This window comes from Anomaloglossus baeobatrachus, chromosome 8 (genome assembly GCF_048569485.1).
Source record: "Anomaloglossus baeobatrachus isolate aAnoBae1 chromosome 8, aAnoBae1.hap1, whole genome shotgun sequence".
Lineage (NCBI taxonomy): Eukaryota > Metazoa > Chordata > Amphibia > Anura > Aromobatidae > Anomaloglossus > Anomaloglossus baeobatrachus.
The window spans coordinates 23,260,810-23,280,446 of NC_134360.1; the positions used below are offsets into that span (position 1 = coordinate 23,260,810).

Genomic DNA, 19,637 nt, shown 5'->3' on the forward strand with positions numbered 1-19,637 from the left:
TCTGTATATTTGGCATCAGGTAAGTTAGTTTTTATTAACGTGACGCCACTCACAGTTTGCGGTCAGGGATATGGGTGACCGCCACTGCAGGTTTAACGAGCATCTGGGGCTGATGGGGTCTGCAGTCGGATGGTGTGGCCTCCCGTGAGTGAGGCAGGGCCCAGGGGCTCGGGTGTGTAGGGTAGCAGGTCCGGGAATAATCCAGTCAAAGTCCAAAGTGTCTTTCAATTGATCTTTACTCACTTTAGTTGTTTTTGCGAGGTACCCGGGCGATGCTGACATTAACCAGGTTGAAACCAGGAGCTCCTTCAGGCCGGTCTAAGGGTAACCGTTAACTCGCCTTCCTTGCACTTCTCTGTTCGGATAACCCCTGACTTGAAGTACTGTGGGGTTCATGCAGGGAGTTGCTACTGCCTTTTCTCCCTTTCTGGCCCGTTTGCCGGCCGCGTGGACCAAGTGAGATGGCTCCAGGCTCGATCCCCTTATGGGCCCCCTTGTTGCTGCTGAGGCTTGGACTCTAGATGGTTGGTGAGGGACTTGAAGTTCCCTTCACCGGCAGGTTTAGCAGATCAATAAATGGACGTCTACTCTAGGGACCTGTTCCCCGTGCGTGCCTAGTCACCAGGACTGACTCTCTCAACGTCTTTCTGACTGACTGACTGGTAACCGTTCTCCCTCGCTAACGACTACTCCATGCGTGCAGGGTCTGACTAGTGTAAGCGCGCATCTGTGTCTCCTAGCAACCGCCGCTCGCCACTACCAGACTGGCTCGCTCCACTCCTTTCCTGACAGCCTCTGCACTTTAGCTCCCAGCCCCTCCACTACACCCCTTGATGAGATGTGGAGACAAGCCCCCTCTTGAGTCTACCCAAGGGTCCCATCTAATGGTGTGGGAGACCTGGTTGCTATGTGTCTGTGCGTACACACCCTATTCCAGCCTTTAGGATTACCTGTAAGCACTGTCCCAGCATGGGTGCAGTACTCAGTGGCGCCTGCAGGGCCGTATTTACCATTAGGCACCCGTGGTCCCATGCCTAGGGCGGCTGGATGCAGGGGGCGGCACCTTCTAGCAGTAAAAAAAAAAATTTATTTTTTTTTTACACATTCATTAAATCCGCTGTATTTTCGGAGGGGGGAGGGGGGAGAGGCGCACCTTTATTTATTTGTATCCGCGTCAATTAAGACGCGAATGCAGACAAACTGCGGCGGCCGGGCACAGAGAGCTGATTGACCCCGGAACTGCCGGCGCCTGCACTTCCGGGGTCACAGGCGCGCCAATCAGCTCCTTCCTCTGTGCTGCGTCCAATGCTGTGTGGATTTCACATGCAGAGCTCACAACAAGACGCCGCAGAGGACGCCGCGATGGAAGCCGGTGTCAGAAGAGGATACTCACGTGAGCCAGGAAGATGATGGCGGGCCCTGGAGCAGGTAAGTGCTCGCAGAGCTGAAGATTCATAAGGAGCGTGGGGGTGTCTCTAATGCAGACTGGAGATCTGCGTATGGGGTGGGAGGAGAGAGGCTGACACTGGGGGAGACTTGGGGGAAGAGAAGCTGATACTGGGGGAGGCTGGGAGGAGAGAGTATGATACTGGGGAAGGCTGATGTTGCGGAAGGCTGGGATGGGGGGAGGCTGATGCTGGGGGAGGCTGGGAGGAGGGAGGCTGATGCTGAGGGAGGCTGATGCTGGGGGAGGCTGGGAGGAGAGAGGCTGATGCTGGGGGAGGCTGGGAGGAGAGAGGCTGATGCTGGGGGAGGCTGATGCTGGGGGAGGCTGGGAGGAGGGAGGCTGATGCTGAGGGAGGCTGATGCTGGGGGAGGCTGGGAGGAGAGAGGCTGATGCTGAGGGAGGCTGATGCTGGGGGAGGCTGAGAGGAGAGAGGGGGAGGCTGGGAGGAGAGAGGCTGATGCTGGGGGAGGCTGATGCTGGGAGAGTTTGGGAGGAGAGAGGCTGATGCTGGGGGAGGCTGGGAGGAGAGAGGCTGGTGCTGGGGGAGGCTGATGCTGGGGGAGGCTGGGAGGAGGGAGGCTGATGCTGGGGGAGGCTGGGAGGAGGGAGGCTGATGCTGAGGGAGGCTGGGAGGGGGGAGGCTGGGAGGAGAGAGGCTGATGCTGGGGGAGGCTGGGAGGAGGGAGGCTGATGCTGAGGGAGGCTGATGCTGGGGGAGGCTGGGAGGAGAGAGGCTGATGCTGGGGGAGGCTGGGAGGAAAGAGGCTGATGTTGAGGGAGGCTGATGCTGGGAGAGGCTGATGCTGCGGGAGGCTCGGAGGAGAGAGGCTGATGCTGAGGGAGGCTGATGCTGGGGGAGGCTGGGAGGAGAGAGGCTGATGCTGGGGGAGGCTAGTAGGGGGAGGCTTTTGCTGGGGGAGGCTGATGCTGGGGGAGGCTGGGAGGAGGGAGGATGATGCTGGGGGAGGCTGGGAGGAGAGAGGCTGATGCTGGGGGAGGCTGATGCTGGGGGAGGCTGGGAGGGGGAGGCTGATGCTGGGGGAGGCTGGGAGGAGAGAGGCTGATGCTGGGTGAGGCTGGGAGAATAGAGGCTGATGCTGGGGGAGGCTGATGCTGGGGGAGGCTGGGAGGAGAGAGGCTGATGCTGGGGGAGGCTGATACTGGGAGAGGCTGTGAGGGGGGAGGCTGATGCTGGGGGAGGCTGGGAGGGTGGAGGCTGATGCTGGGGGGGCTGATGCTGGGGGAGGCTGGGAGGAGTGAGGCTGATGCTAGGGGAGGCTGGGAGAAGAGAGGCTGCTGCTGGGGGCAGAGAGGCTGATGCTGGGGGCAGAGAGGCTGATGCTGGGGGAAGCTGGGGGAGAGAGGCTGATGCTGGGGGAAGCTGGGGGAGAGAGGTTGATGCTGGAGGAAGCTGGGGGAGAGAGGCTGATGCTGGGGGAAGCTGGGGGAGAGAGGCTGAAGCTGGGGGAGGCTGGGGGGAGAGAGGCTGAAGCTGGGGGACGCTGGGGGGAGAGAGGTTGATGCTGGGGGGGGCTGGGGGGAGAGAGGCTGATGCTGAGGGAGGCTGATACTGGGAGAGACTGTGAGGGGGGAGGGGGGAGGCCGATGCTGGGGGAGGCTGGGAGGGTGGAGGCTGATGCTGGGGGGGCTGATGCTGGGGGAGGCTGGGAGGAGTGAGGCTGATGCTGGGGGAGGCTGGGAGAAGAGAGGCTGATGCTGGGGGCAGAGAGGCTGATGCTGGGGGCAGAGAGGCTGATGCTGGGGGAAGCTGGGGGAGAGAGGCTGATGCTGGGGGAAGCTGGGGGAGAGAGGCTGATGCTGGGGGAAGCTGGGCGAGAGAGGCTGAAGCTGGGGGAGGCTGGGGGGAGAGAGGCTGAAGCTGGGGGACGCTGGGGGGAGAGAGGTTGATGCTGGGGGGGCTGGGGGGAGAGAGGCTGATGCTGGGGAAGAGGTTGCTGGTGAAGGCGGGGGAGAGCGGCTGCTGCTGGGGGAATGGGAGAGAGGGGCCAATCCTAGAGACAGAGGACAAGGGTTGAGGGATAGTGCAATGACAAAATCGATGGCGGGGGAGTGTAAGGACTCAGAATGAGAGGGGGGCAGCATTGGGAGCTCATTATGGAGAAGGGGCAGCATGTGTGGGCTCAGTATGGAGTGGAGCAATGTAGGGGAGTCAATATCAAGAGTGGGGTAGTGTGTGTGTGTGTGTGTGTGTGTGTGTGTGTGTGTGGGAGGGGTGTCTCAGCATAAGCGTTATTGTGGTGGTCTTAGTATGATGAATGGGGCAGCATGGAGGTGTCATTATGGAAAAGAGGAAGGCAGCATTTGGAGCTCATGGAGAGGGGTAGCATGCATGGGACATTGTGAGGAGGGAACAGCATGCATGGGAAACTGTGAGGAGGGAGAAGCATGCATGAGACATTGTGAGGAGGGGGCAGCTTGCATGGGACATTGTGAGGACGGGGAAGCATGCATGGGACATTGTGAGGAGGGGGAAGCATGCATGGGACATTGTGAGGAGGGGGCATTATGCATGGGACATTGTGAGGAGGGGGCAGCATGCATGGGAAACTGTGAGGAGGGAGCAGCATGCATGGGACATTGGGAGGAGGGGCAACATGCATGGGACATTGTGAGGGGGGACAGCATGCATGGGACATTGTGAGGAGGGAGCAGCAGGCATGGGACACTGTGAGGAGGGGGCAGCATGCATGGGACATTGTGAGGAGGTGGCAGCATGCATGGGACATTGTGAGGAGGGAGCAGCATGCATGGGACACTGTGAGGAGGGAGCAGCATGCATGGGACATTGTGAGGAGGGGGCAGAATGCATGGGACATTGGGAGGAGGGGGCAGAATGCATGGGACATTGTGAGGAGGGGGCAGCATGCATGGGACATTGTGAGGAGGAGGCAGCATGCATGGGACACTGTGAGGAGGGGGCAGCATGCATGGGACATTGTGAGGAGGGGGCAGCATGCATGGGACACTGTGAGGAAGGGGCAGCATGCATGGGACATTGGGAGGAGGGGGCAGCATGCATGGGACATTGTGAGGAGGGGGCAGCATGCATGGGACATTGTGAGGAGGGGGCAGCACGCATGGGACATTGTGAGGAGGGGGCAGTATGCATGGGACATTGTGAGGAGGGGGCAGCATGCATGGGACATTGTGAGGAGGGGGCAGCATGATGTGAGGTCAATGTGCAGATCATATTTCATAATTGAGGAAGGTGTGGTGGGTATAATTTATAAGGGAGGGCAGTGTGTAGTATATTAGGGGCAGTGTGACAGTCGCAGTATATAAGTGGGGACGGTGGGAATATTTTATACTCATGCTATGTTTTGATGTGCCCGTGGTGATCCCCATGGGGGGGGGGGGGGGTTAGTGCCCTTCGTTTCTCATTGATACTTTTTCAAGTGTTTTACAGAGTAGATCTGCCTTAAACAGATGTCGTGTGCGAAAACTCAGTGTTACGTTGTCACTAAGGGGCGCGACCACTTAAAGTGCCTAGGGCAGCACGAAGGCAAAATACAGCCCTGGGCGCCACACCTGCAGCTGAGATGAACTCTTCAGGAGTTACCAGCAATGAAAAGAAAGCAAACACTTAAAATTCAGAGTCTCACAAGTTCATGTGAAGCTCTGATACCAGAGCGGTCACAAGTCGTCAATCAGCCGCTGGCACTACAGAGGGTACAGTGCTGGTAATATCCAGTAGCTCCGGTATCCTACTCTTCCCCTTCTCTGGAAACATCAGGGGTCTCTGGATTCTCTCGCTAAGCATCAGTACTGTTGTTCTCTGTATATTGCCCCCTCGGTCCAATAATAAATTATAATAATAATTTTTATTACTATAGCACCAACATATTCCGTAGCGCTTTACAATTCAGATGTTCATAATATACAGTAATACAAACATTCATAAGTAACAAAGAAAATCCAATAATTAAAGCAAAAATAATGACAACCCTGCTCATAAGAGCTTACAATCTACAATGGGGTGGGGTGGGGGTTGACAAGGTACAGGTGCTCATTTACAACGGTCCAGCCATCTCAAAGTAATAGGGGATATATAAGGCTGACTTTCATTAGGGAGGGTGGAAGGCCACCCTAAAAAGATTTGTTTTTAGGGAGCGTCTGAAGCTGTGCAAGTTGTGGTTCATCCTAGTTTCTTGGGGTAGTTGGGGTAGTGCATTCCAGAAGATTGGTGCAGCTCGGGAGAAGTCTTGGAGCCGAGAGTGGGAGGTTCAGATTAGTGCAAATGTTAGTCGAAAGTCGTATGCGTAGCGTAGAGAACGGGTAGGGTGATGGACAGAGATGAGGGTGGAGAGGTAGGGCAGTGCAGCACTGTGGAGAGGACAGGTAGGTGATAGACAGAGATGAGAGTGGAGAGGGAGGGCAGTGCAGCACTGTGGAGAGGACAGGTAGGCGATAGACAGAGATGAGAGTGGAGAGGTAGGTCAGTGCAGCACTGTGGAGAGGACAGGTACGTGATAGAGATGAGAGTGGAGAGGTAGGTCATTGCAGCTATGTGGAGAGGACAGGTAGGTGATAGACAGAGATGAGAGTGGAGATGTAGGGCGGTGCAGCACTGTGGAGAGGACAGGTAGGTGATAGACAGAGATGAGAGTGGAGAGGTAGGGCAGTGCAGCTCTGTGGAGAGGACAGGTAGGTGATAGACAGAGATGAGAGTGGAGAGGTAGGGTGGTGCAGCACTGTGGAGAGGACAGGTAGGTGATAAACAGAGATGAGAGTGTAGAGGTAGGGCAGTGCAGCACTGTGGAGAGGACAGGTAGGTGATAAACAGAGATGAGAGTGGAGAGGTAGGGCGGTGCAGCACTGTGGAGAGGATGGGTAGGTGATAGACAGATGAGAGTGGAGATGTAGGTCAGTGCAGCACTGTGGAGAGGACAGATTTAAATTGAATCCTACGATATATGGGCAGCCAGTGCAATGACTGTCACCGGAGGGAAGCGTCCACCACAACAACCCTCCTAATATTATGACGTCAGCCTTTAATGCCCCGGGCACTCCCAAGTTCTGACATGTGCTGCCCATCTCACCTGACTTTTGCGCAATATCAGTGTCACATTTCATCAGTTGTTACTTAGCCCCTCGGTAACCTAAAGGTATGATATGATACTTTTTGCATATAAAACACTAAGTAGTTAGAAAAATAACACAATATAATGTATCACAGTATAATGTATCAGAAATACAAATACAGGTGCAAAGCAGAACACATTGCGAGGTGTAGCGAGCGAATGAGAGACATCCTTCCCTCCATATTACAGGTGTGCGCGACAGACTGCACCGATGTAAGATAATGTACCGCCGCCGGTGCACATCAGCAAAATGAAAAAATTACAGCATGCACAGATCATTTCATCTGTGTGATCATCCGTTTTTTTCCCGGTTTTGGTCCTTGTGTCTGGTTGCATTATTCATATCTCGCCCTTTTTTCTTGTCTTTAAAACAAAAATAATAATAATAATATTTAAGTTTCTCAAGCTTTTTGCAACTGGGCATTGAAAAAAAAACGGACACATCCTGATGACATTTGTGCATTGTCCGTTTTTTATTTTCTGCTGACTTGAATGGGCAAGTTCTGTCAACCCATTGGACCAAACGGGAAAAATGTCTCAGTTTTTTTGATGCCAACATTTGAGTAAGGTCTTAGTGAACAACACTCCTAAACCCAAGATCAGGGGGGTGCACTATAAGGCTATGTGCACGCTAATTACCGTATTTTTCGGTTTCTAAGATGCATCCCAAATTTAGAGGAGAGAAAGGTTAAAAAAAATGGTGTCCGTTTTAGAATCCAGAGGTGTTTTATCGGTGGGAAGGCAGCAGTGATGGTGGAGCGGGGGTCACAAGAGGCAGGGGCGGTGGTGGAGCGTGTCACAGGAGGCAGGGGCGGTGGTGGAGCGTGTTACAGGAGGCAGGGGCGGTGGTGGAGCGTGTCACAGGAGGCAGGGGCGGTGGTGGAGCGTGTCACAGGAGGCAGGGGCGGTGGTGGAGCGTGTCACAGAAGGCTGGGGCGGTGGTGGAGCAGGGTCACAGGAGGCAGGGGCGGTGGTGGAGCGTGTCACAGGAGGCAGGGGCGGTGGTGGAGCGTGTCACAAGAGGCAGGGGCGGTGGTGGAGCGTGTCACAGGAGGCAGGGGCGGTGGTGGAGCGTGTCACAGGAGGCAGGGGCGGTGGTGGAGCAGGGTCACAGGAGGCAGGGGCGGTGGTGGAGCGTGTCACAGGAGGCAGGGGCGGTGGTGGAGCGTGTCACAGGAGGCAGGGGCGGTGGTGGAGCGTGTCACAGGAGGCAGGGGCGGTGGTGGAGCGTGTCACAGGAGGCAGGGGCGGTGGTGGAGCGTGTCACAGGAGGCAGGGGCGGTGGTGGAGCGAGGTCACAGGAGGTAGGGGCGGTGGTGGAGCGTGTCACAGGAGGCAGGGGCGGTGGTGGAGCGTGTCACAGGAGGCAGGGGCGGTGGTGGAGCGGGGTCACAGGATGCAGGGGCGGTGGTGGAGCGTGTCACAGGAGGCAGGGGCAGTGGTGGAGCGTGTCACAGGAGGCAGGGGCGGTGGTGGAGCAGGGCGATGGTGCAGGAGGTGCAGAGGGGGGCCCAGATGCTCACTGCTGGCGGCGGCACTGTGACATAGGCAAACACCAAGAAACTGGCAGCGGTATGGGCTTCAAAGAAATCAGCTCAATTACAAGTCAAGATCTCATCTGCGCACACGCAACCTCCGGGCGCCATTTTCCTTAAGTCCACTGCTGGTAGATAAATGGGACAGAGGCGGTGCGTACGCAGATGAAATATTGGGCCGGGAGCTCCATCTGCGCACGCGCCGCCTCTGGGCGCCATTGTTTAAAGCCCGCACTCCCGACATACCTGGCCCTTGCCTCGCAGCCCACAGCATCGCCCCTCTCCACCACCTCCTGGTAAGCTACATTCAGATTATAAGACGCACCCATCGTTTTCCTCCCAAATTTTTGGAAGGAGAACTGCATCTTATAATCTGAAAAATACGGTATTTGGTTGCCAAAATTTCAGCACCAAATCTGCGCATTTTTTGACTCTTTTTCGGTGCATTTTTTATACGTTTTTTGCTTGCGTTTTTTCAATGCATTCTGGGGTGTAAAAACACTGAAAGAATTGACATACTGCAAATTTATTTCTGCACCAAATCTGCAAAGGAAAAAAAACGTGCACAAAACTGACTTTGCTGGCATGAGGATTTTTTGCAGTTTTTGTGACAAATCTGCACTGAAAAATGCACCGTGTGCACACAGCCGACTTGCTGATGTCTCAATCTTAAAATCAAGGGCCCCTTTTCTGCTCCAAAAAAAACATTGCAATGCCACATAGGTATAAATCTCACCCATCGTGTGGTCTAAGTTCCTAGGCTAGTGCCTGATGAAGATGCACTCGGTAGTGCATCTTCATCAGGCACTAGCCTAGGAACTAGACCACACGATGGGTGAGATTTATACCTATGTGACATTGCAATGGTTTTTTTGGAGCAAAAAAGGGACCCTTGATTTTAAGATTGAGATTCAATTCTATGAAATCTCCCTAAACCAAGCATATAAATTTCTTTAGGCTGCTGCCAATCCCTAAATCTTTCCTGGAACTGTCAGGGCATGCTGGGAGTTGTAGTTTTGCAGAGCCACAGGTTGAAGATCACCGCTTTACTGATTCCACTTTGGTTCCAGATTGATTTTAATAGTCATCCAAGATGAGGTCATGTGCAAAAAAACCCAAAAGTGAATATTTTGTACACATGAAGATACCACCTAGTGTATGTCTCCTCCTCCCTGGATGTATTTGTGAATCTATACAGGAAAAAAAATGTATCCCCCCCCCCTTTTTTGTATTCTACTATGAACCATGCTCTGCACAGAGTACAGCTAAGCCTCCGAACACAGGGGAAGCTTTCTGCAGCTCACAAAAGTGGCGCACAGATTCCCCCCCACCGTACAATGGGCTTTCTACAGTAATCTGTAATGTTATGACAATTCTTGGCAGCCCTTAAGAAAAAAAGGAAAAAAAAAAAAAGAATCAGAGGCATCTTCGTTTTCTTCCTTTTGCTCCTCTTCTTCCAACATCTCACTTTCCTTGCATCGATTTCACTGTACTTCATGCAACAGACGAGGAAGCCGGGATTCTCCGCACGGAAGCTTTTGGGAATCTCGTCCGATTTAGCATGCTACAAGCTCTGATTCCTTTCCAGAGCCCAGAGTCGGATTATCAATCCCTTTGTAAATGTGTATGGTGATATTCGCTCCGGTAAGTCACGCGGAACTGCAGATTTGTATCTATTTATTTATTTATATAATTTGTAACAAATATTTACAACAATCTAAGATAAATATTTTTGTATCAATGCGCCCGTAATGAAACAGTGTCTACTTATTAGATTAAATCAATCATTATTTGCAATTTTTTTTTCTATTTTTCAGCCCTTCACAGATATAATATAGATCTGACGTAATGATTTATGCAATCGTATATCATTTATATATTCGTTTTTTGAAAATACGTAAAGCGCCATTTTCTGGCTTTCCTCAATCCGGAGATTGCATTCTGTAAAATATTGCAAAAGGTATAATATGGGCACAGGTATTCTTATACAGGGGAAAAAGCAGTGGTGTCATTTTAATTTTGGCCTTTATTGTATAGATTGCATGCATTTAGAGATGTAGCAGGGCTGAGTTTGTCATTTTGCATTCATCATACTTTTTGCATAGGACTGCACTCTATTATTATATATTTGGTATCATTATAGATGGAAAAGGCAGTGGTGTCATTTTAGTTTTGGCCTTTAGGATTGCATGCATTTAGAGATGTAGCAGAGTTGACTTTGTCATTTTGCATTCTTTTTTTTGCATAGGTCTGCGCTCTAATATTACATATTTAGTATTTTTGTAGATGGAAAAGGCAGTGCTGTCATTTTAGTTTTGGTCTTTATTGTATGGATTGCATTTAGAGATGTAGCAGAGTTGAGTTTGTCATTTTGCATTTTTTTTTGCATATTATTGCACTCTATTATTACATATTTAGTATTCTTCTACAGGGCAAAGGCAGTGCTGTCATTTTAGTTTTGGCCTCTATTGTATAGATTGCATGCATTTAGAGATGTAGCAGAGTTGAGTTTGTCATTTTGCATTCTTTTTTTTTTTGCATAGGTCTGCGCTCTATTATTATATATGTAGTATTCTTCTACAGGGAAAATGCAGTGGTGTCATTTTAGTTGTGACCTTTATTGTATAGATTGCATTTAGAGATGTAGCAGAGTTGAGTTTGTCATTTTGCATTCTTTTTTTTTTTGCATAGGTCTGCGCTCTATTATTATATATGTAGTATTCTTCTACTGGGAAAATGCAGTGGTGTCATTTTAGTTGTGACCTTTATTGTATAGATTGCATTTAGAGATGTAGCAGAGTTGAGTTTGTCATTTTGCATTCTTTCTTTTTTTTGGCATAAGACTGCACTGTATTATTACATATTTAGTATTCTTATAGAGGGAAAATGCAGTGGTGTGATTTTAGGTTTGGCCTTTATTGTATAGATTGCATGCATTTAGAGATGTAGCAGAGTTGAGTTTGTCATTTTACATTCATCATACTTTTTGCATAGGTCTGCGCTCTATTATTATATATTTAGTATTCTTATAGATGGAAAAGGCACTGGTTGTCATTTTAGTTTTGGCCTTTAGGATTGCATGCATTTAGAGATGTAGGAGAATTGAGTTTGTCATTTTGCATTTTTTTTGCATATTATTGCACTCTATTATTACATATTTACTATTCTTCTACAGGGAAAGGCAGTGCTGTTATTTTAGTTTTGCCCTTTATTGTATAGATTGCATGCATGCAGAGATGTAGCAGAGCTGAGTTTGTCATTTTGCATTCATCATATTTTTTGCATAGGTCTGCGCTCCATTATTATATATTTAGTATTCTTCTACAGGGAAAAGGCACTGGTGTCATTTTAGTTTTGGCCTTTTTGTATATATTACATTTAGAGATGTAGCAGAGCTGAGTTTGTCATTTTGCATTCTTTTTTTTTTTTTTGCATAGGTCTGCGCTCTATTATTATATATTTGGTATTATTATAGATGGAAAAGGCAATGCTGTCATTTTAGTTTTGGCCTTTAGGATTGCGTGCATTTAGAGATGTAGCAGAGTTGAGTTTGTCCTTTTGCATTCATCATATTTTTTGCATAGGGCTGCACTCTATTATTACATATTTAGTATTCTTATAGATGGAAAAAGCAGTGCTGTTATTTTAGTTTTGGCCTTTATTGTATAGATTGCATTTAGAGATGTAGCAGAGCTGAGTATGTCATTTTGCATTATTTTTTTGCATAGGTCTGCGCTCTATTATTACATATTTGCTATTCTTCTACAGGGAAAGGCAGTGCTGTCATTTTAATTTTGGCCTGTATTGTATAGATTGCATTTAGAGATGTACAGAGTTGAGTTTGTCATTTTGCATTCATCATATTTTTTGCATAGGACTGCGCTCTATTATTACATCTTTATGTAGTGTATGGAGAATACACTCACATCATCATTACCTGTTACACAATTTTTATTTCCCCAATGGAGGAAGGTATATACATGTTTTTTGAATGTAGAGAAAAGCTCAAAATGTATCGAATCACAGGTAGAACATGCAAACTCCTTGCAGATATAATGTAACACTGAGCACAAATCCAGCTCTGCTACATCTCCCCATCATTCTGATTATCATCCGAGCATAAGCTGGAAGGTGGATACAAAGTTTGCACTAATAGGTATATAAGTCAGCCCCAGAAGCGACTGTAAGGAGTCCCGGGGTCCAGCATCAGCCCCTCATTAGCCCATTAGTGCAGATATTCCTGTAACTCCACTGACAAGGAAATATCCCACGGTTCAGTGATCTTTTTATCCTGCAAAGGGCAAATCTTAAATAATGTTATTTTGCCTAAGTGCACCCAGCCGCTCGCCTTCTTTCACCGTCCTCTACCCCCAAACATCTGTCTGCAAATGTGTTTGCTGTGAAGGAAACTAAGGACTGGAGGCAGATCATTAGGTGAGAATTAGTGGTGAAACGCGTGCCATGTTTGCATTGCTCTGCCCTTACATTAGACTGACAGAAAATACAATCAGGCGATCACCTATCCATCAGTGCCGCCGCTCCTCCAATATCTTATCGGCTGATCAATGGCCTTAATATTGATCCGTATGAAGAGCAATCATCATTCAGTCCAAAGCTCGGTGCTACCATCTACTAACCAGCTGTCAATCTCAGGTGTCATTCTTTATCTGTGCAGACAAGTAAAAAGAAATCCTATTGTGTGGGGAGATAGTGGGGCATCATACTGTGTGGGGGGACTGTGGGGGCATCATACTTTGTGGGAGGACTGTGAGGGCATCATACTGTGTGGGGGGACTGTGGGGGCATCATACTGTGTGGGGGTACTGTGAGGGCATCATACTGTGTGAGGGGGACTGTGAGGGAATGATACTGTGTGAGGGGAACTGTGAGGGTATCATACTGTGTGAGGGTGACTGTAAGGCCATCATACTGTGTGGGGGACTGTGGGAGCATCTTACTGTGTGGGGGTACTGTGGGGGCATCATACTGTGTGGGAGCACTGTGGGGGCAACATACTGTGGTGGAGGACTGTGAGGGCATCATACTGTGTGAGGGGGGATTATGAGGGCATCATACTGTGTGAGGGGGGATTATGAGGGCATCATACTGTGTGAGGGGGGATTATGAGGGCATCATACTGTGTGAGGGAGACTGTGAAGGAATCATACTGTGTGAGGGGAACTGTGAGGGTATCATACTGTGTGAGGTTGACTGTAAGGCCATCATACTGTGTGGGGGACTGTGGGAGCATCTTACTGTGTGGGGGTACTGTGGGGGCATCTTACTGTGTGGGAGGACTGTGGGGGCAACATACTGTGGTGGAGGACTGTGGGGGCATCGTACTGTGTGAGGGGGACTGTGAGGGCATCATACTGTGTGGGGGGACAGTGAGGGTATCATACTGTGTGAGGGTGACGGTAAGGCCATCATACTGTGTGGGGGACTGTGGGGGCATCTTACTGTGTGGGGGGACTGCGGGGGCATCATACTGTGTGGGAGGACTGTGGGGGCATGATACTGTGTGGGAGGACTGTGGGGGCATCTTACTGTGTGGGGGGACTGTGGGGGCATCATACTGTGTGAGAGGACTGTGGAGGCATCATAGTGTGTGGGGGGACTGTGATGGCACCATACTATGTGGGCGACTGTGGGGGTATCATACTGTGTGAGGGGGACTGTGGGGGTATTATACTGTGTTAAAGGGACTGTGACAACATTATACTGTGTGATGGGGACTGTGGTGGCATCATAATATGTGGGAGGACTGTGGGGAGATCATACTGTGTGAGGGGGACTGTGAGAGCATCATACTGTGTGGGGGCGGCACCATACTGTGTGGGTGACTGTGGGGGCATTATAGTGTGTGGAGGACAGTGGGGGTTTTCTTTTAAGCTCTGTGGTGGGACTGTGGTGAAATTATACTGTTTGTGGGGGACTATGGGGGAATCATAATTGTGGGGGGGACTGTGGGGGCATCATACTGTGTGAGGGGACAGTGGCCAAATCATACTGCGAGGGGTACTTTGGGGGAATCACACTGAGAGTGGGCAACTGTGGGTGAATCATACTGTGTGAGGCAAACTATGGGGGCAGTATACTGTGTGGGCATCATGCTGTGTGGGTGGACTGTGGGGACATCATACTCTGTGGGGGAATATGGCGGCATCATACTGTGTGGGGTACTGTAAAGTAAAAATATTCTAGGGGGAGTGTGGGAGCAATATACAGGGTGGGGAAAAGTGGAAACATCAACCTGTGTATGGGGAGTGTTGAGACAACATATTGTGTGGGGGGACTGTGAGTACATCATATTTTGTGGGGGGACTGTGGGGACATCATACTGTGTGGGATCAACATACTGTGTGGGGGAAAGTGTAGAGATCAACCTGTCTGAGGGCAACATACTTTGTGGGGGGACTTGGAGGACATCATACTGTGTGAGGTACAGTGGGGGCAACATACTGTGTGGAGGTACTGTGAGGACATCATATTGTGTGGTAGAAGGTGTGTGCATTATACTGTGTGGAGGTACTGTGAGGGCAACATATCATGAGGGTGGGTGAATCATACTATATGATGGAACTGTGGAGGCATCATACTGTGTGTGGGGGTAGGTGGCTGAATCATACTGTGTGTGGGGGTAGGTGGCTGAATCATACTGTGTGTGGGGGTAGGTGGCTGAATCATACTGTGTGTGGGGTATCATGAGGGCAGCATACTGTGTTGAGGGGGCTGCACAGGTGCTTAGCTGTGAAAACATCCTGCCACAAATTAAACTTGTGGAAATCCTTTAGAGATCTGACCCTTGGTTGTATTTGAACCTGGGAAGTAAGGGTGGTAGGGCAGCAGTGCTAACCACTGAGCTCATGTACACATGTGCTAAGCTCCAACTGACAGCTATAGATACTGTACAGGAGCCTATGACTGAACCACGGGCAGCACGTGTGGTTCCATACAAGCTCCATGCGCTCAACTCCAGAATGTCCACAAAACTTTGGACGCTGCACTTGATCTTCAGGTGGCTCCATGTCGCCTGCAATACTCCACTTGCTGCATCTCACATACTCAGATCCGTTACATCCGTCATGTGCCGCCTAAGTATGATCCATCGTGATAATTTAATATTTAACTGACTTTTCCAATGAATCAATCACATCATTGAGTTTCCGTCATCTCAGCGTAGATTAGTTCGTTAGGTACTTTTATGAAAATGTACAGTAAGAGATAGAATCTCATCAATTCTTTGCTGAGAATAAAAGAAACATTTTGATGTCATCTATTATTTATGACGGATGGAGATGTAGTCTGCGGTTTTTTTTGGGGGGGGGGGTTTCAGCCTGTTTTAAAATGTTTAAGTGCTCAACGCTACAAGGAATATTTCTACGACAGGAGCTGTATCCCTTATAGGACGGGAGCTGTGTACCTTATAGGACGGGAGCTGTATACCTTATAGGATGGGAGCTGTATACCTTATAGGACGGGAGCTGTGTACCTTATAGGACGGGAGCTGTGTACCTTATAGGATGGGAGCTTTATAACTTATAGGATGGGAGCTGTATACTTTAGGGGCCGGGAGCTGTATACCTTATAAGTTGGGAGCTGTATACCTTATAGGATGGGAGCTGTATACCTTATAGGACGGGAGCTGTGTACCTTATAGGATGGGAGCTTTATAACTTATAGGATGGGAGCTGTATACTTTAGGGGCCGGGAGCTGTATACCTTATAAGTTGGGAGCTGTATACCTTATAGGATGGGAGCTGTATACCTTATAGAACGGGAGCTGTATTCCTTATAGGACGGGAGCTGTATACCTTAAAGGATGGGAGCTGTATACCTTATAGGATGGGAGCTGTATACCTTATAGGACGGGAGCTGTATAACTTATAGGACAGGAGCTGTATACCTTATAGGACGGGAGCTGTATACCTTATAGGACGGGAGCTGTATACCTTAGAGGACGGGAGCTGTATATGTTATGGGACGAGAGCTGTATAACTTATAGGACGGGAGCTGTATACCTTATAGAATGGGAGCTGTATAACTTATAGGATGGGAGCTGTATACCTTATAGGACGGGAGCTGTATACCTTATAGGATGGGAGCTGTATACCTTATAGGACGGGAGCTGTATACCTTATAGGTTGGGAGCTGTATATGTTATAGGACGGGAGCTATATACCTTATAGGATGGGAGCTGTATAACTTATAGGACGGGAGCTGTATACCTTATAGGATGGGAGCTGTATATGTTATAGGACAAGAGCTGTATACCTTATAGGATGGAAGCTGTATACCTTATAGGACGGGAGCTGTATACCTTATAGGACGGGAGCTGTATACCTTATAGGACGGGTGCTGTATATGTTATAGGACAAGAGCTGTATACCTTATAGGATGGGAGCTGTATACCTTATAGGACGGGAGCTGTATACCTTATAGGACGGGAGCTGTATCCCTTATAGGATGGGAGCTGTATACCTTATAGGATGGGAGCTGTATACCTTATAGGACGGGAGCTGTATAACTTATAGGACAGGAGCTGTATACCTTATAGGATGGGAGCTGTATACCTTAATTGACAGGAGCTGTATGCCTTATTCATAATTGATAGCAGTGAAGAAGTGTTGTTAAATCCCCCCAGATAAATGGCTGGAGTATTGCTAAGTAGCGCTCGGCAGCATCTGCTCCACGTCATCTCCATCATTTGCACTCCGAGCCACTCACGCAATTACCCAGAAACTGGAACCTGGGATAATTAACCCTAAGGATGTTTGATTGCGGTCTGTATACAGGGTGATATTAATTGCTCACAGGAGATACCGTCAGACAATGCTCTTCTCGCTCTTCCAGCTTTATTTACTCTAAAGGCACAATGTGAATTCTGATTTTCTTTGTGGATAATAAAATATATCTGTATAATGATCTGGGACATTAGAATGGAATGTAGATCAAGGATATTGTATCCAATAAAGCTTTCCAGCAGTTTAGCCAATGACCAGTAGTGATCTGCTGGAGAAAGAAGCAAGTGTACAGTTAAACTACAGCACTCCCACAGGATAAAAAAGGTATTACACAGTATCTATTTATTGCGACCAGTCTACGTAATGCCTGGTCCTCCAAGAGATATTCTGTCCAGCTCTTCTTTCTGGTTTATTAAGGAGAGTTCACCTTTCTGTTAACCAAAGAATATAAAACTTTAACAAGATTTATATATAAAGTATATAATGCTTAAAATGTGACAACTAAAAAAAAAGTATTTGTCCCGTTATTAAATGGATAAATTGTTTGTTAAAAGGAGAAAGTTTTTTTTAAGAAGAGAGGGATTTTTAATTCTGTAGTTTATTGGTGATTGACTGGGCTACCGGCCACTAGGCAAGGGCATGCACTTGCAAGCTGTTTGCTACACGGCTTGCAAGTGCTGCTCTGAGGCTAGCTAGATCATTGGATCCGGTTAGCCTTAGGCGGGCTTTGCACACTACGACATCGCAAGTGCGATGTCGGTGGGGTCAAATTGAAAATGACGTACTTCCGGCATCGCATGCGACATCGTAGTGTGTAAAGGCTCGATGATACGATTAACGAGCGCAAAAGCGTCGTAATCGTATCATCGGTGCAGCGTCGGCGTAATCCATAATTACGCTGACGCGACGGTCCGATGTTGTTCCTCGTTCCTGCGGCAGCACACATCGCTGTGTGTGAAGCCGCAGGAGCGAGGAACATCTCCTACCGGCGTCACTGCAGCTTCCGTAGGATATGCGGAAGGAAGGAGGTGGGCGAGATGTTTACATCCCGCTCATCTCCGCCCCTCCGCTCCTATTGGCCGCCTGCCGTGTGACGTCGCAGTGACGCCATACGACCCGCCCCCTTAATAAGGAGGCGGGTCGCCGGCCAGAGACGGTCGCAGGACGGGTGAGTCCATGTGAAGCTGCCGTAGCGATAATGTTCGCTACGGCAGCTATCACAAGGATATCGTAGTTGCGACGGGGGCGGGGACTATCGCGCTCGGCATCGCAGCATCAGCTTGCGATGTCGTAGTGTGCAAAGTGCCCCTTAGTGTCCCTACACTCCTCGACTTCTGCTGAGTTTCTGTGATTACCCAGTTTTAGGCCAGTAGCTCCAGCATTCCCTGGCTTGAGCTGTGAATCTTCATGAGCACACTGCTCCCCCGTCAAGTAGAAAGCCTGGAGGCAGGAGAGCGCTGTGCTTCTGAAGATATGACCATGAGACAATCCCTTTAATACACCTTACAAATTTTGCCCTGCTCCCACACCACTGATCCCCCCACCTGTCATTCCTATTCACAAATTATAATTGAAGATGTGACCTCATAGCGCAGCAGTGTCCTCCACCGGGACTTTTATCACTGCTGGCGTTACATCATGTGGTGTTCTTTGCTTCTAAATTCTCCTTCAGACTGCTGTTGAATTCTGTGGTTTTAGTAGTTGGATGTCATATGGGGACATGAAGACTAGAGATGAGCGGACCCATGGAAGTTTGGTTTGGTTGGTTCACCCGGATATTGGATAACATTTGGTTTGGGACCTGAACTTGACTTGAACAATAACGGAAGTCACTAATAGGGCAGTTCGGGTCTCCGCCCGCATACAGTCAGCCATAACAGATTGCTTCCGGGGAAGGGTGGCGGAGTTTTCCATTTGTTTGTTTCGTGCAAGCTACATCCGATCCCGCTGTTGTTACCCCCAGTGCGAGAGGTTCAAACACTACAAGTTGCTCCCCCTAGACCGAGTATCAAGCGTGCCCGAGCACAGCGAGGCTCACACGAGTGGTTTGAATAGGTAAAGCACCTGAAGTCTGTGTTTGGTACGAACACCGAACACCAAACCTCGGGTTCGCTCATCTCTAACGTTTTGTTATTGGCATGCTGCTGATTTTTAAACCTACTTACAAATAATCTCAGCCATGAAACAACCATTATGCTAATTCGGTGGGTGGGCCTGTTTAGATTGGCCAATAATTGGGAATTATTATTTACTATATATTATCATTTGTCATGCTTGACAGACAGTCCTGTGGTGACTGGTTGTAGAAGGTCACAGCGTTTGGCTACACAAGCTGCTCTCTGACTTTCCCTTTTTCCCTGCTTGTCGTTTATTCCTTTCTCTTTAGGACCCTGCAAATTTCCTCACCTTTTTCAGCTGTTAATCTTCAGTACTTCTATTTGTGTCTTTAAATACCCTCATTCCCCTCTTACTCTGTGCTGGTGATTGGTCTAATACACATAACAAGTCTTCAGTGCAAGCAGGCGGCTTGTATTCATCTGGATAAACTTTGTTCTTGTTTCAGTTCCTCTCCCTGAGTCATCTAGAGATAAGTTATTTATTTATTTTCCCCTGTTTGTGGTCCCTGGATGTTCATTAGAGCTCATTGGAGTTGACTAAGCTCTCATCCCATCCGTTCCCTACCTAGGACCCAGTTCTAGAGTTGGGAAGGGTCAGGTATCCGACTCAACACATAGGTGCAAAATCTTAGGGGTCGGCAGTAGGCTTGAACAGGGGTCACCATATCCGTCTTCCCTAGACACTGGGTTTC

The 19,637-nt window shown here is 49.0% G+C and overlaps 1 protein-coding gene across 2 annotated transcripts in view; it reads left to right on the forward strand.

Annotated features, from left to right (window-relative positions):
• SYNPR (synaptoporin) overlaps window positions 1-19,637 on the forward strand; it is a 247,253-nt gene that overhangs the window by 131,259 nt on the left and 96,357 nt on the right. Inside the window, exon 1 of one of the 2 annotated variants that reach the window (XM_075321369.1) lies at window positions 9,324-9,728. The exons of the other annotated variant lie outside the window; for it this stretch is intronic. Within the exon in view, the coding sequence (XP_075177484.1) occupies window positions 9,705-9,728 (24 nt within the window). The 5' untranslated portion in view covers window positions 9,324-9,704. Of the gene's footprint in view, window positions 1-9,323; window positions 9,729-19,637 lie in introns of those variants that run through there. 2 annotated transcript variants of the gene reach the window in all.